Source organism: Diaporthe citri, assembly GCF_014595645.1.
Source record: "Diaporthe citri strain NFHF-8-4 chromosome Unknown scaffold_7, whole genome shotgun sequence".
Lineage (NCBI taxonomy): Eukaryota > Fungi > Ascomycota > Sordariomycetes > Diaporthales > Diaporthaceae > Diaporthe > Diaporthe citri.
Window position 1 is genome coordinate 2236353 of NW_025064852.1, and position 22812 is coordinate 2259164.

At 35.5% G+C, this 22812-nt stretch overlaps 4 protein-coding genes across 4 annotated transcripts; 1 reads left to right on the forward strand and 3 right to left on the reverse strand.

The window, feature by feature from the left end:
• Window positions 1-5: 5 nt before the first annotated feature.
• On the reverse strand, window positions 6-916 carry INS49_013831 (uncharacterized protein; the record flags this gene model as incomplete). The annotated part of the gene is made up of 3 exons (XM_043174524.1): window positions 6-137; window positions 202-773; window positions 850-916. The coding sequence occupies 3 exons, from the start codon at window positions 914-916 to the stop codon at window positions 6-8; spliced, it is 771 nt and encodes a 256-aa protein (XP_043021469.1).
• Window positions 917-2161: 1245 nt separating this feature from the next.
• On the forward strand, window positions 2162-3321 carry INS49_013832 (uncharacterized protein; the record flags this gene model as incomplete). The annotated part of the gene is made up of 3 exons (XM_043174525.1): window positions 2162-2289; window positions 2462-3041; window positions 3265-3321. 3 exons carry the CDS (start codon window positions 2162-2164, stop codon window positions 3319-3321), a joined length of 765 nt encoding a protein of 254 aa, XP_043021470.1.
• Window positions 3322-4448: 1127 nt separating this feature from the next.
• On the reverse strand, window positions 4449-6149 carry INS49_013833 (uncharacterized protein; the record flags this gene model as incomplete). The annotated part of the gene is made up of 3 exons (XM_043174526.1): window positions 4449-4580; window positions 4637-6004; window positions 6090-6149. 3 exons carry the CDS (start codon window positions 6147-6149, stop codon window positions 4449-4451), a joined length of 1560 nt encoding a protein of 519 aa, XP_043021471.1.
• A 1284-nt stretch (window positions 6150-7433) lies between these two features.
• On the reverse strand, window positions 7434-9158 carry INS49_013834 (uncharacterized protein; the record flags this gene model as incomplete). Its single annotated transcript, XM_043174527.1, has 3 exons — window positions 7434-7504; window positions 7566-8993; window positions 9074-9158. The coding sequence occupies 3 exons, from the start codon at window positions 9156-9158 to the stop codon at window positions 7434-7436; spliced, it is 1584 nt and encodes a 527-aa protein (XP_043021472.1).
• Window positions 9159-22812: the final 13654 nt, after the last annotated feature.

Here is a 22812-nt window from a genome sequence, read left to right on the forward strand (position 1 = left end):
GAGCACTACTTTGACTTCTTACCCGACTTCTTGCCTGATGCCCCTTTGCCGAGGGCCGCCTCTCGCTTCTTGGCCTCCTTAGCCTCAATCTCAGCCCGCTTAGCCTTCTCCTGCTCCTCTCTCTCCTGACGCTCGGCCTGGCAAATCGAGAACGGTCAGCGAGTACCAAGATGGAAGGCACTGTAGTGGTGGGGGACATACCTCTTTCCGGGCCTTGTCGGCCTCCCTCTTCTCACGGATGGCCGCCAGCCGTGCTAGGTCGGCCTTGGCCTGGTCAGTCTTGCCTTCCTCATGCAGCTTCCTGTAGCGAGCCTGGGCCTGGGCAGCCTCGAGAGTCTCCCGTTCGCGCCGGCTCTGTGGCTGCTTGACGCTCAGCCCGGACACAGCCTCGGCCGCCTCGTCAACGCTAACGGGCTCAAGCTGCTTGCGCGCAGCCTTGGAGTGGTTCGGGTTGGCGGGCATGTCGTCGTCGTCGTCATCGTCAGAGTCGCCGTCGCTTGGGGGCAGGTCGCCGACCTGAACAGCGGCAGCCTTCGCCCTTGCAATGGCGGCGTCCTTGCGGGCCTTCTTCTCCTTCTTGCGGTCTTCACGGCTCAGTTCCTGGGCGGCGGCATTGGATGGGCCGGCCTCGTCGTCGGACTCTTCTTCAGACTCCTCCTCGGACTCCTCGTCAGAGTCCGACTCGTCCTTCTTTTTGGCATCGGTGCTCCACATGGAGATCTCATTGCCGTCGGCATCCAGGGGTCGAAGGTCGCGCGAGAAGTGCTTGCCGCCTGTAGAGTTCTGTGTAAGCGATGGTGAACGGCAAACTTTGGGCAGGATGCACGGAGCCAGTGTCAGGAAACATACCTCCACGTGTGGGTTTCTTGAACTTGCCGCCTCGGCCGCGCGAGTTGCCTCCAGGACCGCCTGCCATTCTGAATACCTAGGTAGATAGATAGACGGGGAGTGTGGTGTGTGAGAGCCTGGCGCAGACAAGTCGCACAAAGTTGTCGAATTTGACCGGGAGGAGTATAGGCAGGTTGTTGGCACTGCTGCGTGTGGTGAGTATTGTGGACGCACTCGAGCATTGGAGTCGGCCGGGGGTGGGCGAATCGAGACGGTCTTGAACAGCAACAAAAGAAGGAGGGGCACAACAAGAAATGATTCACACTCGGTCAAGCCAGTAGATCCAAGTGAGAGCGCTGCCCCTGCCTGCTGACCGTTTTCCACCTGCTACCTGGGTACCTAGGCACCTAGTGTAGCAGCCAGGCAGCCAGTCAGGCAGAGGTAATAGGTACCCGATAGTATGGACTGTACTACCTACCTAGGTGGGTATGGTACAATGCCCTGGACCGCCACATTGCCTGGGCCAGGAACTCAGTGCTGACACCAAGGTTCGTCTCCACCTTGATTGGCTGGCTGCCTCCAGGGGCTTAGGTAAGGGCTGCGCGAATGGCCCACACGGGTTGGTCTGCAATGAAAACCTCTGCAGTGCTGTCCGCTGTCTCTCCTTTCTCTTTTCTCTTCTTCATCAACATAAAACTAAAAGACCCCCGTATTCACTCTGACTTTTGGCCTGTTTTTCTCCGTGGCAGCTGGAGGGGAAACCGGGGGTTAGATTAAACATCGTTTGCTTACCTTCTGGCCTGTAACCAGCTTCGGCTCAAGTTGGGTACCAGATAAATTATTTTAACGAAACAATCCGTTGTTGTTCGATCGTTGTTGCGATGCTGCTATCCCTGACCTACCAGCTATCATTTACCCAGGTATTTTCGGAGACTTCTTCCTGCGTAGTTGGAACCTGGCCTGGGTTGCCAGGCTGCTTTTGGTTGGCACATCTGTGTGAAGGGATACATTGAAATGAAATGCAAACGCGTCAATAGCCTCGGCGGCAGGCACGTTGAATGAGACCCTGCCTCGAACTCTGCTCTCGTGCCATGGCGCAGCGGACAATCTTCTACACCATACGGCTTCGACAGCAACGCATTCAAGCAGCTTGTGGACCGCAGCCACTACATCCGTGATGGATCCTTTCGTGGCCAGAGAGTGGTCAGCGCCAGCGACTAACAGTGCCGATATTGGTTGGGACCGCAGACCAAAGCCGCATCGTAGCCCGTCAGCACCACAGCACCGGGCACGCCCGCCAGGACGTGACCGTCCACAGCATCGCCGACCTCGAATGCCTGCCTCACTGGCCGACCAGGCAGCCAGAGTTGCTGCAGCTAACATTCAAGACATTGATCTTTCACACCTTCGCGGACTTCCTCCAAGAGCGTTGCAGCTCCTCTTGAAGCACCTGGACCTCGAGTAGGCCTGCCTTCCATCCAGAAGCCTCTCTCCCATTACTGTCGACAGCAATCATGTGCCCACTTTTTGCAGCCAGAACAGACTCTCTATTTTTGAGATCATCTGCTATGTTTTCTTGCCCATCCAATACCGGCAGAATATCCCATGAGTGTAAATTCTGACCATGCTTCAGGTCTATCTCTTTGAGCACTTGGAAGGCCTTACAGGAGCTTGGACGCGCCGGCCACCTCGACAACAAGAAGAAGCTGGCCTTGCACCAGTTCCTGCACCATGTCAAGGAGCCAACGGCTGACCTTTGTGTCTACCTGGCGCCTCTCCAGTCCACCGACTTTACTTTCATATCGCACCTACGACTTGCTGGCTCCTGCCTGATCAAGGTCGAGGAGCTGCTCTACCTCCCACGATGGTCTAAGAACCTCGGCCTGTTGGAGCTCATGGAGCCCATGGACAACGAAACTCCTTTTCCTCGGCTGAATGACCGCGTGTTTAAGGCGTGGAGTCTGCATGATGACCCTTTCCCCAAGTTGAAAGGAATCGGAATTTCCACCCACAGCTCCATTACAGAGCAGTCCCTCCAGTATTTCACACAGTTTCCGGCACTGATAATGCTCGACATTACGGCTGGAAGGGCGGACTGGACACGTTCGGAGTCCCTTGCCAATGCCCTCGGTTGGATATACTGCAACTGGGCCGAAGTTCAGCGCTGGTACAACGACGACGATGATGAGGGCGATCCCGACGTCGTGCCCAAGGTCAGTGTGACGTCTCACAAGGATTGGATGCGTTTGTCTCTGGGGCTCGACATGGTTGACATTGGACCACCACCGGTGATCGCACGGAACAATTGCGGGAATACTGAATCCCACGGCTTCCAGCTCCATAATCTACTCGAGATGCCAGCTTCAGAAATGCTGCAACAGGGAGACCTCATCTGTAAACTCCCCTGGTCCAGCGCCTTGGCGTCGTTGACCCTAGGTCGAGACCGAAAACTCATCCGCGGCCATCGACGCTCTTCGCCTGAGGAGAAGATGATATTCTGGCGATACTGGCAGGACGGGGTCAGACACCCGGCACCCAAGAAAAGGGACCAGGAAGCACCTCAAAAGACACCTTCTTCGACAGGGCAACCTGACAAATCTGCTCCTGCGGTCATACGATCCAGTAAGAAGCGCTCAGCCAGCTCCATCAGCGACGCGCTGTCTCATTTTGAAGGGAGATGACGACTCCAACAACCCAGAGGCTTCAATATCGCGGAAAGACTCTTATCAGACGAGAGACAGGGCTCATATCCGATCAAAACGCCTACTGGCAGGCTTCTCGCTTGGGTGATGTTTGTTTCAGCTGGCGAAGCCTCCTAAGCCTGTATCCATTTCAATAAAGCATTCGCCAGGCTCGCGCAGATTTGAAGGATGCCCAAGCGTTAACTGTCCCAAGTCATTCGCACGCATGCTCTGTCAATGCAGCTGCGTTGTGAAGCAGTTCGACGAGGAGTTAATGGCTACTACTCAAAGAGGAATCACCAGGCTCCAGCTGCTCTCCTCATCTTGCGTGAAAGTCTCATCTTGTAATATGCATCTAATCTCACCAGCAAGTAGCAGCTTGGAGATATGCTCAGAGGTTCAGAGGTATCAGGCCGGCTGTTGGGGTGGACATGCCTGTTGACTGAGTGTTAAAGTGGTTGTGAAAGTATAATATGAACTTTGCGGATTCCAAGTGCAATTTATCTGAATGTCATCTCGCAGGACACGTACTGTTTGCGGGATCGCCAACTCGGAACAGTGCAGAGGCCAGGATAATATTGCCCAAAATGCGAACTTGCAAATTCTCCTGCAAGAGATCGTTACTTAGGGTCTTTGCGCGTCTGATCACTCCTCGTTCAAGACGGAAGTCATTTTCATCCCAGTCTTTTTGCAACAAATTGATTTCAGAATATTTTTTTTAAAAAACAAATTGACGGAGTGTATGAAGATGCCCACTCGTCTTTTGTCCTGAGTTCCTTCACATATCGGTTGATACCTCACATTTCCGTCACTGCGGTCGGAAGGATGATCGCTCGTCCTCCCATCTGACCGCACTCTTGCCATCGCCGCGAGGTAATACGTTCCCTCCACTGCTACACCGAAGACAGCTTATTCACCACAAATCACGCCATACTTGGATTACAGCATAGGCTTCAGGTCATCCGCCACCCGGAATGGTGCCTCGGTCTTGGACTTGATCTCGTCCACCGTCACGCCCTCGGAAATCTCAATGAGCGTGAGCCCGTGGGAGAAATCGACATCGAAAACACCCTGTTGCCACGTTAGAGTCTCCTCGTCCAGATTCGACATGGAAACAATAGACTTACCAGCTCCGTGATGATCCTAGACACGCAGGCCCGACCGGTCAGGGGGAAGGCACACTGCTTCATGATCTTGGGGCGGCCCTTCTTGTCGGTGTGCTCCATGGTGACGACGACCTTTGTGGCGCTGGGGTTGCTGACGAGGTCCATGGCGCCGCCGAAGCCCTTGACCTTGCCGGGCAGCATCCAGTTGGCCAGGTCGCCGGTGGCGCTGACCTGCATGGCGCCCAGGATGGTGAGGTTGATGCGGCCGGAGCGGATCATACCGAAGCTCTCCTCGCTGCCGAAGACGGCGGCGCCGGGCTTGAGCGTGACCGTCTCCTTGCCCGCGTTGATCAGGTCGGCGTCCTCGCCGCCCTTGCGCGGGTACGGGCCCAGCCCCAGGATGCCGTTCTCGCTCTGCAGCTGCACCTCGACCTCGGGCCCCACGAACCCGGGCGCCAGCATCGGCATGCCGATGCCCAGGTTGGCGTACATGCCGTTCTTGAACTCCTTGGCCGCCCGCCTCACGATGCGCTCCCGCTTGGCCGCCGTGTCGCCCGTGCCCAACGCCGCCGCGCCCTCCTCCTCGCCCGGCTCCTTGGAGAAGGTGAACTTCTCGATGCTCTTCTCCGCCGTGCTCTGGATGACGCGCTTGACGTAGATGCCCGGCAGGTGGACGGCCTCGGGCGGGATCTCGCCCGGCTCGACAATGTGCTCGGCCTCGACGATGGTCATCTTGGCGTTGCGGCCCATGGCGCCGTTGAAGTTGTTGGCGGCCAGGCGGAACTGGCAGTTGCCCAGCTTGTCGGCCTTGTAGGCCTTGACGAAGGCGTAGTCGCCGTCGATGCTGTGCTCGAGGAGGTAGCTCTTGCCGTTGAACACCTTGACGTCCTTGGGGTAGCTGTACTGGTCCGGCGTCCCGTCGGCCTTGTTCTTGAGCGGCAGGTCGCCCGTCTGCACCACCGTGCCGAACGCCGCCGGCGTGTAGAAGGCCGGGATGCCCTTCCCGCCCGACGCGCACCGCTCGGCCAGCGTGCCCTGCGGCGTCAGCTCCAGCTCCACCTCGCCCGTCAGGTACATCTGCTCGAACGTCTTGTTCTCGCCGATGTAGCTGGCGATCATCTTCTTGATCTGTTTCGTCTTGAGCAGCTTGCCCAGCCCGCTGTTGTCCGTTCCGGCGTTGTTGGACACGGCCGTCAGGCCCTTGATGGCGGGCTTCTGGAGGATCTCGTCGATGAGCGTGTCGGGAACACCACACAGCCCGAACCCTCCGCAGAGGAGGGTGGTGTTGGGCTTCATGTCCTCGAGAGCCTTGGCGGCAGACGGGTAGACTTTGTTGATCTCGAACCGCCGCGAGGTCGCCGAGAAGGCGCGGGCGAAGAGGAGGGCATGCTGTTCCGTGCCAACGCAGTCAGCTCTACCGCTTCACACATCAACAGCAAGGCTACTCGTTCTGAAGAAACACCGGGGCACGCACATTCGAGCCATACTTGGAATATGCCCTGAGGGTCCGCATACACACACCCGCGGACGGCATCGTCGCGTCGCCTGGCCGGTCTTTGGGATCGTTCGAGGGCTACGAGTGAGGGGATGACCTTCCAGTCCGTATATGGAAGCAGCACGAGGCAGGAAGACAGCAAGACAGCAAGACAAGAAGACGAAGACGCTTCCAGGGGATGTTGGCAAGTGCAGTGCGGTAACCGACGACAGCGGGTGTGTCTGAGCAAGGCGGATCCACACAGTCACAGAGTCTCCAAGATCTTGAAGATTGAGAAGGAAAGGGGGCCAGTTTGACTGAGTCGAAGTTGAAGACAGGAATGACTTGCTCTCCGGTCCGGTAGACCACCCAGGCTCACTTAGCCGACGATCCAAGAGTTCCCGATGTCGCCAAGCAGCTTCACCATGATCCTGTCCGGAAAGCAGCGGCCGGCTTGTTCCCCAGGTTCCAGCTCGACCTCTCCCCCACCTCGGGTGCCATCAGTCGGAGTCGGGAGCCTTCCTCGGCACTACTGCAGCCCGGGGGTAAGAATTGACCCGCCACTTTCCGCGGAACCAAAGGGTGGCTTTGGCTTCACCCGAGGGTCGGCAGCGGGCAGCTTCCGCCTCGTCGGATGAATGTTTTTGCAACACACTGTTGACATGACTGCTTTGCAACGTCGTGAGCGCCTTTTCGTCGTACAAGTCGGCACAGACAGGTCAACTGACAACTGACAAATGATGGTCGATCCTGCACACTTGCCATGCCCTGCCTGTCCTTGGACTGTAAAACGCTGTGGATGATGCGGCGCCTGTCACCAGAAGCTCGGCTTGTTACTATACACATCAAAGCGAAATGAGGACAAATACAGGTCTAATGGTTTGTTGCCTGAGCAAGATACCCGCCGTTTCCAGCCCTGGTAATGCAATGCCACGTGCAAGCCACGACTCCGGATGGTCCCGACGTCTGCGTAAAAAAGTGTAAAACATCCATGTCCCTTCTAATTATCATGACGGTCCATATCCCGTGTGATGCGTTTCTGTCTGTACATTTGCACGCTGCCGCCCCTTGACCATTCGCCATAACCGTCAACGCCCTCACCAGCACGCTGGTCCCGGTCTGGAGAGGTACAGTGCACTTGCTCTGCTCTGCCCAGACTTTCCTGCGATGGCCGGTCCATAGTTGGTTCTTCGATGCCATAATTTCACGATGCTAGGTCAATGTCCTCTGTCATTCGCGAGTTTGTCCCGAACCCTCCCTGTTAGTCTGTCACTGTGAAGGGTTTCGAGGGAGGGAAGCGGTCTAATCATCCGCTTCGTGGAATTCTCACCGCAAAGCCCGAGTCTATCGTTGACCGCTGTTGCTGGCTGTTGCGGGTCCGGGGGCGTGAAGGTCGACATTGAACTTCCACTTGCCTATAAGGACGGTCAGCGCCATGTTCCATCCACTACGCAAGTTGTCAACGAGGTGACTTACCGTTCGCAAGGTTCTCGGCGGTGTCATCTAGGAGAATGACTCGTCTCTTGTTACAATATGCAGTCTTGTCCATGATCTCGACCTTCAGTTTCGGGTCGGACAGCTCTGGGATAGGCTTCTCAAACATCTCCGACAACGCCTCGACTGCCATCTCCAGGTCCTTCTGGTTGTCTTCGAAGATCTCAGTAAGATTGTTGCGGGCGAGGTAGAAGGCAAAGGCATAGGTCCACTTGAGTGTTTGCCGGCAGGTCTGAAGAGCCTGTGACGCGGAGTTCAGGTATTGCACCTCGATCCAGGACATGCCTGACGCCGTTTGTAGCTGGATCATCTTCTTCTCCGTCTTTTGATAGATGTCCTTGTCTAGGCGTGCGGATTGCTCATGGTTGGCATACCTGTTGTAGTAGTGCAGGTACCGCTCAAGTGACACACGCGACTTGGCTTGAGCATCGCGTGCATCGGTGCCACTCTTCTCCTCGAACCGATTGCAGTTGTACCAGCTGGTACCATGCTCCGACCACAGGCCCATGCACATCCAGCAGAACTCATACTTGCACTTCCTGCATGTCATGTGGTTGCAACCGCCGTTCTTCTCAATGGTGGAGTTGCATTTGGGGCACTCCTTGGTGTTTGCGGAAATCCAATTGGCGGTCTCGCTATCGTCAGCACACTTCTTGAGCCACCGCTTAACCAATTCGCAAGGTGCAGGTTGGTGGTCGTTGAGGATGCAGCCAAAGCAGAAGCGGTGGCCACAAGAGCAGGCAACAGTAGGCACGACCTTGTCCAGGTCCTTCTTCTTGATGCCACAATTTATGGCGTTTTCGCAATCAGGGGCAGGACACCACTTCAGCGTGCTGCTATCCTCCACGTACGTCCTGTTCAGGAGCTGTCGATATCGGTTCTGCAGGTCCTGGGCGACCAGTATGTCCAGGGATCGAGCGTCGAGGATTCGATGGCAACCATCCGATGGGCACTGTATCCGTGCAGCCTCGCCCTCCTCACGAATCTTCTGTGTCAGGTAGTGTTGATAGCAATCCACACAGTAGCGGTGGCCACACTTCATGGCAAACGTTTGAAGGTCGTCGTCGTCCTCGCAGCATATCTCGCACATGAAGCCCGGCCTGGCCTCGAGCTGCGGGCCTGCACTGGAACCGGGCCCAAGCCCAGCAGCCTCGAGGACCTTCCTGGGCTTGTCCATGTAGTCGTCGATCAGTCTCTCCTTGTTCCAGCGGAAGTAGCGAAGCAGTATGGCTGCATCCTCCTTGGACAGCTCGAGGATCATGTTCACCTCGTCGATCAGCTCGTCCTGCTGCCTCTGGATGTCTTGTGGCTCGTAGACCTTGTACGTCAAGTCATACGAGACTTTTTTCTTCGGACTGAAGTCGCTCTGGCCGGGTAGTTCGGTGTCGGGCTCCTCCTCGAAATCGAAACCTGTAGGCGAGTGGGGTTAGTCAGCTGGTCCCAGCCGGGATGCGAGGTCAGACGAGGAAGGGGCTGAGGTTCGAGCGTACCATCATCAGCAGAGTTGTCGCTTTCATCCTGCAGGACGTCGTCGTCGCTGGAGAGGTTGGAGAGCATGTCATCGTCCGAGTCCATGTTGGTGGAGGCGGTGGTGACTGGAGTTGGGGGAGAGCCTTGTGTCGGATGGGCAGCTGCGGCAGAAGTCCTCTTGTTGGGATGGAGGTCCTTGTTTGTCGAGGATAACTTCGCCTCAGCCGCCTTTCTCTTGCGAGATTTAGGAGGAATGGTGACGGGCGACTCGGAGGCAAAGACCCGAGTCTTGCTGCTCCGACGCTGGGTTATTGTGGGGTCCTGACGAGAGAGGATGGGACGAGATGGGTTGGGCTAGGTTGCGAGGGAGGTCGGTGGGGGTCGAAGCAGCCTGAGCAGTATCGCGTAGAGAGGTATGCAGGCAGGCGGGCAGGCGGGCAGGCGGGCAGGCGGGCAGGCGGGCAGGCGGGGAGGCAGGCAGGAGGGAGGGTGAGGTGTGGATGGGATCGACACGAGGCGATGGTTGTGATGGCGGTCGTGGATGGTCACTGTGGTGGTCACTGTGGTGGTCTGGACAGAATCGGTTGGAGATGGGATGGGCCAGCTGGGTGCAGGCGGCCTATGTGACCAGTCAAGACCCGTGTCATACGCCTGATAGACCAGAATAATGGTCTAATGAGGGGCAAGGTTACCGTACCAAACGAGCAAACGAGAAATGGGAATAGGGAGACGGAGACGGACCAGTGAACAGTCATTGACGGCCCGGAGTTGGAAGTGGTAGCAAGTAAGCAGGGTGTAACAGAGGTGGGCGATAGGGAGGGACCGAGAGGCAGGCTGCAGGCGCCGATAATGGTGCCGGTTGTGACTGCACTCCTGCTGCGCAGCCGCAGCCGCAGCCGCAGCCGCAGCCGCAGCCGCAGCGACGTTGGAAGCTGAGCAGGGGGTACATTCAGGTACCTAGTGTTTCTACCTGACCAACCTGCATGCATACGTACATGGTAGAAGGGAAGTCTTTAGTTTAGGACCAATGTTGGTAGTGCAAAGACCTGTGGCCGGGTGAGAAGTTGAGCAAGAGGCACAGCTGCTGGACCGAGGTCAAGAGCACGAGAGCTGTTGGGCGGGAGGGAGCCTCGAGCCTCGAGCCACTCCAGAGCAGGCCGGAACTGAGGGCTTGCCACCCTAGCAAAACCATTTCGACTGCCTTCTGGCCTTTTCCCTTGTACTCATACTCCTAAAAGGTCCTGAATCCTATCCACCTCGCGCCTCCGTAGAAAGTATATACCTATCTATCTAGTAGTCTGTTCCTCTCTGGCCTGACGGGTTGAACGCTATGTACGACACCGGGTGGATCAATCCAGCAGGCAGACACCGCGAGAAGACGTGACCAGGACAGGACATCGGTATGACCTCTTAGCCAACCTGCACCTGCTCCCTTGATGCTTACCTACTCCTCTTGGGCATTTTGGCCGGCAAGGAGGAAGGGAGCGAACGAGTGTAAAAGACTCGCTTCTGGACGGGCATTCCGTCTGAGACTACCACCATAGTAATGGCCACTGGCTGCAGGGGTGTTGCGGTGATGTCATCAGAACGACAGGCTAGGAAGGCCCGACCCGTCCGTCAATTGCTCCAGGTCCAAACAAGCTGGAGGCTGGGCATTCTTATGGATGTCTTGAGCTCGCATCACGCCCAATCCTTGGCCTCGTGACCATTGACCCATCCATCAGCAGACAGACAAACACCCAAAAACAGACAACCACCTGACCCCATTACAACTGTGTACAATGGCATTCAGAGCGTCCCTTCGTCCCATGGCCCTAGCGGCCCGCTCCGGCATTGCCTCCACCGTTGTTAGGACCGCCAGGGCCTTCCACTCGACACCCCCCGCCGCACCGGTCAAGGTCGGCGACAGCGTCCCCTACCTGGACGTCCTCAGAGAGGGCTCTCCCGCAAATACCGTTAACTTGGGCCGAGGAACTCTCCGCCGGGGATGGCATCATAATCGGTGTTCCGGGGGAGCCTTCAGGATGTTTGTTCCCGTCCTGGCCTCCCAGCCGTGCCGTGTTCATGTAGGCTGATGGTGCTGCACGGGGGCCCCGGGTGCTCTCTCAGAAGCACATTCCCCAGCTACCTCGCCCCATCCAGGGCCTCAAGGGTGCTGGCCAACGTCTTTTGTCGTCAGCGTCAATGATCCCTTGATAGAATCTGGGGCCATCGACAAGGCTGAGGACAGAGACTTTTCCCCTAAATTTTCGGGACATCCCGCCACGCCACACCATTTTCTGAGCGCGGAGCGCCGTCACTCACAGCGGAGCGTCACCCACCACCCTCCCTGCCACCATTCCCTGAGCGGGGCGATTTCACTTTTAAGTGAGCGCAGTAATCAGAGCGTCACGCATCATTTGTGGTGATGATGATAATAATGAAGAAAACGGAGATTCGCAGAGCAAAAAAGAGAGGGTATACAGGTACATGTTGCTGCCAATGTACGGTCAATGCCCTGCCACCAAATTAATATGGGGCAACGTTACCTTGCTCTTAACAGCTCTATAATATATTAAGAGTAGCTAATTTATCCCTTTTTATACCCTTTAAAGCTGCAAATCGCTTAATTATACTTAATTATATAATGTTTTAATGCTTAACATAATTTATTAATAAATAATAAATATTAATAAATAATAAATTTTTACAAGTTTATTTAACTTTAATTAATATAAATATAATATAAATTTAAAATAAATAATTTTAATAAAAAATTTATATTTTATATTAAATAACATTAATTATATTATTAAAAATATAATTTATTATAAATTATTAAAATAAATTTATTTATATTATTTAATATTAATTAAGCTAAATTTATTATAATATAATTAAAATTTAATTAAATCTTTCTTTATTTTTTTTATAAGTTTTTATATTATATTTAATCTTATTATAATTATTGTATTATTATTTAATTAATTTATTATAAATTACTTTCTTAATATTATTATTTATTTTATTAATTTATTACTTTTCTTTTTATATTTCTTAAATAAAAGCTTATAATTTCTTAATTATAAGTATTTTTTAAATTATATTTAAGTTTTTTTAGCTTTTTAATATTTAAAAAATATTATAATGTGGTTTACCACTAAGTGGCGGATATCATTAAATAGCGGAGTTTTCTAACTTTACTTAATTTTTATTAATTATAATATTACGTTAAGGCAAATAAATTAATAAAAAGTTAGCATTAATTAATGCTAACTATATTTAATTCCTTATTTTTAATTAATTTCATTAATTTAAAGGGGCTGGAGGTAGTATAGTGTAATTAGAAATTATTAAGGTTTTAATAGGATAGGCTGTTTTTAGTGCTAATTGCATTCTTAATTTTCGCATTAATTTTGCATTAATCCACCTACTTAAACATTTAATATATAAGAAATTAACAATAAAGATATATATTCTTTATTTAAAGAAAATAAAATATTTTTAACTATTTAAGCTATTTAATACTTTAAAAAAAATTGCATTAAACCCCTACTTATAGCTTAAGCTATTAAGATCTTTAATATCCCTAAAACAACTTTACGCTGCAAAATAAATTAATAATGCAGTCTTAAAGAATTATGCATTAAATAACATAAACTTAATTTAATTAAAGAGTAAACGCTTATTTAATACATTATTAATTAAAATGCTTAAGGATTCCCTTTATAATTTTTTCGTGTGGAAGATATAGCTAACTTTTTGCTAGCATTTTAAGATAATAAGCTTATAGGTAAGTATTGGGCTTAACGCTTTATAGATTTATAACTTAGCTTAAAGATTAAGTTTAACCATTTTTATAACTTATTAAATCCAACCAACAGTAAATATACCATTATTAAACGGTCCTATGATAAATTCATTATAAATTCATTAAGAAACGGTAATTTACCGGCACTTTATTATAAATTTATAGTAAATGCTTAATGCACTAAGATTTATAAGTTAAAACTAGCCCCCTGCTTTAAGCTAAAATCTTAAAATAAAAAAAAAAGATATTATTATATTAATTATTAAAGTTAATTATAAATAAATATATAATATAAGGATTTTATTATATAATATATAAAGAATTTAATAATTAAGAGTTTTATTACTTTATGCTATAGTAAAATAGCTAAAGAAATTAATATTAAGACTTAAAATGCATTCTTTATTAAGTTAAAGAAGTAGCATAATTAAAATTATAAATTTAACCTTTAAGTTAAGATTTATAAATTTAAATAATATATTTATAATTAAGCAAAACTCTTATTAAAACTATAAAAACTCAATATTTACTTATGGAAATACATTAAAATAATTATAGCCGTTTAAGGTGTAATTTTTTAAATAATTAGCAATTTTAATATTAAATTAAATACATTTAAAGTTATTTAAGAAAAGAGATAAAATTAATGGTAATTATTTAATTTAATTAAAGCTAGCCTAAAGATATATAATTTTAATTTATAAGGATATAAAATGAATAAGCTGGAATATATTAAAGAATAAATCGCCGTTTAAAAGCTATATAAATAGGTGCTTTAAATAATTGCCCTTAGTTATAAGTTTAACTGCTATTTATTTAATATATTGCTTTAATAATAATATTTAAATTTATAATAAAAATATAAATTATTTAAAGCAAATAATTAGCTATAAATAAGAATAATTTATAAGAATGCTTTAAAATTATTAAGGAATTTAAAGAAAACCTTAGCTTAAATTAATAAATAAGAAGCTATAATATTTAAAGCTACTTAATAAGGAATTATAAAAGTAGGATAAATCATTTTATAAGTTTTAAACTTCTTATAAGTTATATAAAGCATTTTACTTATATAAGTAATTATATTTTAATAAATAAAAAAATAAAAAATAGTAAATAAGAACTTTAAATTTTGGGAAGTTAGGAATCTCCTTTATAAGGAATTGTAAGCTTTAAGCATATAATATAAATCTGTAAAAACTGTAAAAGGAGCATAGGCAATTACTTATAATGGCTTAAAAGATTATAATAATAAAGAAGATGCTTATATTATTAAGGAAAAAAGCTTATATTAAAGAGGCTTGGATAAATTTAATTTATTATATAGCTTTTTCTAAGATTATAAGAAATATAATTAAGAGTTAAAAATTTTTTTTAATATTTATAAGGCTTATAATAAAAGCTATGCTTTTATTAATTACTTTTATATATTTTTATAAAAGGTATATTTAAAGTTTAAAAAAAGTAAAAAAATAAAAGAAAAGATATATTATGCTTTTAAAAATAATGTTAATTTACAAGTAAAGATTTAAGCTATTTAAAGTTTATAATTTAAGTTAAAGTTTAAAACATTAAGATTAATTAAGGAAGAACTAATATAAGAAGTTAAAGATTAACTTTTAGGGTATTATATTATTAATATTAAAGTTAAGGAAGCTTTTATTATAAATGTTATAAAAGAATACCCTTTAAAATACTTAGTAATATTAAACTTTATAAATATAATATTAATTATAAATATTAATATATAATTAATAAATTTATAGCTAGCTATTTATAATAATTATATTTTTGCAGGGAATTAATAATTATTAATTATTATATATAAAATAATGTTTATTTAAGCAAGTAGTTTTATTTTATACTTTAAAAATGTTGCCTTATACTTATAAATTTTAACTACTTTTATTTTATTAAAATAATTATAATAAAAAAGTATATTTTAAGATAATAAGTATAATTTAATTATTTTTAAATAATATAATCAGTTAATATTTTATTTACTTATAAATATTTATAAATAATATATTATTAAATATTAATTAATTAAGATTTAAAGCTCCTTTAATATTTAAAGAAAGAAATATATATCTTATATTAAAAGGAAGCTATTTATAAGTAAGGCTATTCTTTAATATAAATAATTAAGTTACTTAAAATTAAGAGTACTTAAATATTTAATGAATTTATTTTAAAAAGTATAAATTTATAAATTAATTATTATAAAATGCAAAGCATATATTTTTATTAAAATTACGTAGTAAATTTATTAAACTTTAAGAAAGATTTATAAATAATTAAGCAAAAGAATTATATTAAACTTTTATAATTTTAAAAAAGGAATTTATAGCTATTAATTATAATTTTTATGAATATATAAAGTTTTAAGATTTATTTTAAATTATTACCTTATTAATTAAAATAGCGATATATTACGTATCGTAATTAAGTTTTTTTATAATATAATAAAAGTTTAATATAAAATAAAGCTTAAAATCATTAAATATAATAATAAAATATTTAATTATAAATAAGTTATAAAAGAATTCCTTAAATTAAAATATATTAAGATTAAGCCCTTAGTATTAAATATTTAAGCATAAAATAATGGTGTTAAGCGCTTAGGGAATGTAATTAAAGAAAAAATGTAAGTAATGTAAATAAACTTAAAGCTTTCTTATTCCCTATAATTAAAAATTAAATGCATAACGGTATATCTTAATAATTAAACGCTAATATATAGCTTAAATTAATAAATATTATATTATATATTTTATAAAGCAATAAGTAAATAAATAGGTATTTTATATTTAAATTTAAAATTAAATTAAACTTATTTATAAGTATTTAAATATAAAATATATATTATAACTTTTAATGCTTAATTAAAGAAGAAATAACATTAACGCTTAAAACCTTAAGTATAAATTAAATACCTATTTAAATATTTCTTTTTAAATATTTATTAAATATAAATCCCTTTTATTAAAAAGATTATTAATATAAGAAATATAATTTTTAATAAGAATAAAGTATTTAATAATAAATAAAAAGACTTTAAAGATAAGTTTTTATATTATAAATATTAAACATTTTATAAAGTAAATAAGAAAGCATGCCCTTTTAGAAAATAATGAAATATTAAACCTAAAAAAAGAAGATTTATTTAAAGATAACTTCCCAAAAGAAATTATAAAAAATGGTTGGTTTGCAGTGAATTATAAAAGTAAGATTAATAAAAAAGAAAAGCTTTTAAAGAGAAATATAAAAAACGCTTAAAAAAGGCAATTTATAATAAATTAATAAATTAATGCCTATATAAACATAATGTTTAAATTACTCCTTATATCTTTGCAAACTCTCTTATTAATGCTTTTAATTTATGCTATTTAAATAAAGTTAAATAAAAAGATTTTATTAAATAATAAATTTATTATAAGCATATTATAGCAAGCTATATTTATAGCTAGTATTAAAGCTATCCTTATAGCAATAGCTAATGGAAAAATATTAAATAAGGTATAAATTAAGAAATACTTATATTAAGAAATAAAATTATATAAAAGTAATCTTTTTAACTTATTAAGATAGCATAAAGATCTTAAGAATTATTTATTTAAATATTTATTTAAATAAATAAAAGCTAATTATTTATAAAGTTATATTAAGATAAGATTATAAACTAAGATTTATAAAAAAGATCTTTAAGTAATAAGAAAGTAAATCTTAAATTATATATAAATATATATATATAAATTTAATAAATATAAAGTTTTTTAATAATATAAAGCTTATTTTATAATTTAAGGAAATTAATAAATAAAAAGGTAAATATAAAAAACTTATATTATTACTTTAATAAGCTAATCTTTTTATATATTAATTATAATTATAATAAAGTTTAACTTAAAACTTATTTAATATAATATTATTAATGCCTTTATATATGCTTTAATTAATTAAAATATCTTTATATAAATATTATAAGGATATTAATAAAAAAATATTATTTTATTGCTTAATAAAGTACTTTATAATTTTTAAATTTTATTATTACTTTAATAATAAAAATTTATTAAAATCTTTGCTTAATATAAATATAGTTAAGTATTACATAAATTATGTTATTATATTAAGAATAATATTTTAATTTTCTTTTATATAAATAATATTATTATTATATATTAAAAGAATTATTAAGAATAAATAAATAAGTTTATATTATAATTTTAAGAAAAGTATAAAATTATAAGTAAAAATCCTATTTAATAATTCCTTAGCATAAAGATTATATAAAATTATATTAATTATTAAATTTAGCTAACTTAAATTATATATATTAAGAAAATTGCTAAACTAGCTAATAAAATAAATATTTCTTATAAGGTTCTTATAATTCTTAAAGAATTATTTTTAAGCATTATTATTATTATAAAAGTTAAAGTTTAATTTTATTAAAAGAAAATTAAATTATTTTTATTTATCGCAGTATTTATTTAATTAAATATTGCCTTTATTACTTTAAGGCTTGCTTAATTTATAATTAATTTAAATTAAAAATATTATAATGCTATTAATAAAGTATTATTATACCTTCTTTATATTAAGTATCTTATTTTATGCTTTTAAAATTTAAAAGGATTTATTATTGCTAGTGATGCTTTATTTATAAATAACTCTTTAAATAAAAAGAGTTTATAAGTATTTATTATAAAGTTATTTAATAAACTTATTAAATAAAAAGCTAATAAGCAAGATATAATTATAATATTTATTATAAAAGTAAAACTTTTAGCTTTTGCTTAAGTAGCGAAAGAAACCCTTTTTATAAGCCATCTTTTTACTAAGCTATTTATAAAATTAAATAATAAGATTATTAAAATTAAGTATAATAATATTTAAATAATTAATTTAATAATATTTAAAATTATTATGCTTAAGATAAAACTTTAATATATAAATATTTATAATTATTAATTAAAATAAAAAGTTTAAAATAATATAATTATAATAAAATATATATTATTAATATAAATAATTATAAATAAATTAATAAAGGCATTGCTAAAAGGAAAATAAAATGGATTTTTTTATTAACTTAAAATTTAAAATCTTAAAAACAATTTATATAAGGAAACTTTAATAAAAAATTTAATAATTTAATGGTAATTAACAATGAAAGATAATTAAAGGTTTAAACTCTTAATATTTACTTGCTTAAGGGGGTATGTTAAATTTAATTAACGATAAATATATTATTATTAAACGGTTTTATAATAAATTTATTATAAATTTACTAAGAAATAGTAATTTACTGGCATTTTATTGTAAATTTATAATAAATGCTTAAGATATTAAGATTTATAAGTTAAAATTAGCCCCTTGCTTTAAGTTAAAATCCCAAAATAAAAAAAAGATATTATTATATTAACTATTAAAGTTAATTATAAGTAAATATACAATATAAGGGTTTTACTATATAATATATAAAGAATTTAATATAATTATTAAAGGGCCCTTTGCAAAGATTTAAAGATTATTAAGAATTAGTTTAGGCTTCTTTATAATATAATGGCTAAGTATTAAATTATTAATAATAACCTTTATAACTTTAATAAGATTAGCTTTATAATAAGCATAATTGCCTTATTAATAATTATTATATGCATTAATAAGCATGAAAAGGCTAAATTAATTTAATTTAATAATTAAGAATGTAATGGGCTTGGGTTATTGCCTAAGCCGTAATGCATGCCCATATTAGGCTTATATTGCACTTAATCCTTTTATATAATAAGGTATATACTTAAAAGATAAATTTAAAGTTAAGCCCTTTTAAAGCCTAACTTACTTTTTAAATATTATAATTTATAATTCTTTTTAAATACCTTTTAATAAATATTTAAAGCTAATTTATAATATTAAATTATAATTTTTAAACTATATTAAAAAGAATATTTATATTATAAAGATAAATAACCTTATATTTAAAATATTAACTTTTTTATAAAATATATAATTAAAGATTCCCTAACTTACTTTAATATTAAGCTATAAAAATACTTAAAAAGCACCTTAGCTTTCTTAGTTATTTATAGCAATACTTATTAATGCTAATAATAATGCTATTATATTTCTTTTTATAGCAATACTTTATTAATTTATAAAGCTTAAAGCATATATAAATTCTTTTAATTTATTCTTAATTTAATATAAGCTGTTTTTAATTAAGCCTTTATTTAATAATAATTAAAATAGTTTTTTAGCTTAAAAGATTATAATATAATATAAGCTATAAATTAATATAAACTTTATTAAAAGTTTTTAAGAATATTAAATTTTTTTATAAAGTTAATTATTTATTAAGGTATATTATATATATAATATTTTATAAGCAAGGTAAGCTTTAAAATAATTTTAATATAAATAAATTCTTTAAATATTTAAAGCATTATTATAAAAACTTATATTAATAAATAGCTACTTTAGCTAAGCTTAAAATATTTTAAATATAAGATTATAATAATTTTGCTTAATTTTATATTTAATTTAAATAATTAATAATATAAATTAAAGGCCTTAAATAATTAAGCAAAGTAAAGCTAAATTACTTTTATAATTAGCTTTTTTTATAGCTTTATAATAAAGCTATTAAAGTATTAATTTTATATATAAATTATAATAAGATAATAAATATATATTATTAAATTACTTATAAGTTAAAAATATAAAACTTTAAATATTAATAATATATAAGCTTAACCTTATATTTCTTAAAGCTCTTAATTTAAAAATAATAAATAATAAGTTAAAATATAATAATAATAAATATAGCTATAATAAGTATAATAAAGAGCTAAGGCATTAAGAATAAAGGATTATAAAGGCATTAAAGCATTTCTTCCTTTTAATTAACTAGCAGCTAAGCTAAAATACTTTAAATCTTTAAATTTAAAAAAAAGGCTTAATAAAGGCATAAAGCATGCTTATATTATAATTAATAAGAATATTTTATAATAAATTATAAATTCCTTTTTATAATTATATTAACTTAAGTTTAAGTTATAAAGCTAATTATATTTTATAAAAAGGATTTTATTAGCCTTAAATAAAAAAATTAATTTTTAAATAAAGTTTTACTTAAAAACATAAGCTTTTTTTATAAGCTTAATTTATATAAAAATAATATTAATAAATATAAAATAAATTAAATAAGCTTTTTTTTTAATTTTTATTATTATAAATTATAAATATATTATTATTACTTAAGTAAATAATAAGTATAGCTATTATATTATTATAAGTAAGTAATAAGTATAAAAAGTAAAATTAAAGTTAATAACTTTACTTATTTTAAAAGATTTAGGGATAATTATTAACTTATTGCAAAATTAATATATTATATATATAATATAGCTTTTTTTAAATATTAATATATAATAAGCTTTTATTTTAGCTTATATAATTTTAAATATAGCTTATCCCTTTTTATTAAGTTTACTTTAATTATATTATTATAATATTTTATTAAACTTAACTTATAGCTATATAATAATTAATATAACTTAAGGGATAATTATAAAGAAAAAGAGTTAATAAAATATAAGTAATTTAATTTAATTAATTTTTAAAGTAATTATAAAAATATAAATAAATTACTTATTTTATAATAAAATAATAAATATTACCTTAATAAAAATAAGCTTAAGTAAGGTTATATAAATTCTTTAAGTTATAACTTCTTAAAAAAAAAATAATAATAATATAAAATAATATAAGGCTAAGTTTTTACTAAAGAAAATATAAAACTTTATTAGCTTTTTTAATAAGAAATAAGCTTTTATCTTTTTATTATATTAAGATTAATTTAATTATTATATTTATTTATTATTAATAAAAGATAAGTTTATATTAATATTATTATAAAGCTTATTATATAATATGCTTTAAAATTAGCTATTTAAATTATAAAAATAAGTTATAAAACTTTATAATAAAAGCTAAATAAGGATTAGCTCTTTATTTATAATAATTTTAATTTTCTTAATATATAAGGTAAATAAAGAATAATGATTTTATATAAATTATTATGCTTTTAATAAGATAACTTAGCAAGATTATTACTTTTTCCCTCTTATTAAAGAAATATTATATTCTTTTTTTAATATTTAATAATTTATAAAGTTAAATATTTATATAGCTTTTTATTAAATATAAATAATAAAGAAATAAAAATACTTAATAGTATTTTAAATTTAATTTAAGTTATTTAAATAGCTAATTTACCCTTTTAATTTATTTAATATATTTACTATATTTTAATAATATATTAACTTAATCTTAGCTAATATCTTAAAATATTATATAATAATATACTTAAATAATATATTAATATTTTTCTTAAATTTAAAGAGAAATTATATAAAGAAAGTATAAAAGGTTTTATATTATTTATAAAATGCTAAATTAAACTTAAATTAAAATAAATATAAGTTTATAATAAAAAAGATAAAGTATTTAAGCTTTATTATTATAGCTAAAATAAATATTTAAATAAATTTAAAAAAGGTTAAGGTAATTTAAAAATAAAAGGTATTATAAATAATTTATAATATTTAAAGCTTTATAAGGTTTATAAACTTTTATTATAACTTTATTAAAAACTTTTTTAAAATTATTAACTTTCTTCTTTATTTTATTATTAAGGGGATTTTTTTTTAATAAAAAAGTAAAGAAAATAAGGCCTTTTATTACTTTAAAATAATATTTATAAAGATATTAATCTTAATTAAATAAAACCTAAACTTAAGTATAATAATAAAGGTAAATTACTTAAAAACAGCCCTTAATATATATTTATTTAATTAAAAAGAAAGAGCTTTTTATTTAATTATTTATTATTTTATAAAGCTTTTTTTAATATAATGAAATTATATTATTTATAATAAAAAGCTATTAATAATAATTAAGGCTTTAAAATATAATTATTTATACTTTAAAATATATTTTATTTATTTATAATATTTATAAATTATAAAAGCTTTAAGTATTTTATTAGCTTTTAATTTTTTTTAAAAAAGATAAGCTTAATAAGCTAAAACTTTATCTTTTTTTTATTATAATCTTTAATATTACTTAAGAATATAAGTATAATATTTTAATGCGTTATTATAATAAAAATAAGATAAAATAATTTTAAAAAAGGATTATATAATTAAAATACTTTAATTAATTTTAATAATAATTTTTAATATTTATATTATTATATTTATAAAATTATAATTATTTAATAAATTAATATTAATTATACTTTAAAATAAAGAAGTTTAATAAAATTTATAATATAAAATTTATTATAAGGTAATTATATTTAATTAATAATAATTTCTTAAAAAGGCTAAAATAATAGTTTAAATTATTAATTATACTTTTAATATATATAATATGCTTTAATTTTAAGATTAATTATAGCTTTTAAATTAAGAATTACTTATTATATTAATATTATAATAAGCTTATAACTTTCTTATAATAAGATATTTAAAATAAAAAGAAACCTTTTAAGTCCTTTTATATAATTTTTATTAAAATAATATATTATAAGTAATTTAGCATTTTATTTAAAATTATAATATATATTACTAAATTTAACTTAATTAATAATTATAGCAAGGCTTGCTTTATTTTATTTTTCTTTTAAATTATTATTAATTTTAAATATTTATTAACTTTATAATAAATTTATTAACTTATAAAAATAACTTGCATTACTTAATAATTATTATAAATTACTTTTTAAAATAAATTTTTTTAAAGATAATATACTTTATAATTATAAAAAATTATATATAATGCTTTATTACTTTATAATAATATTATTATAAGTTTTTTATATTTATTATTAGCAATTAAGGCTTTAATTAAATAAGAGCGTTTTAAGCTTTTTTATATATTTAAATAAATATAAAA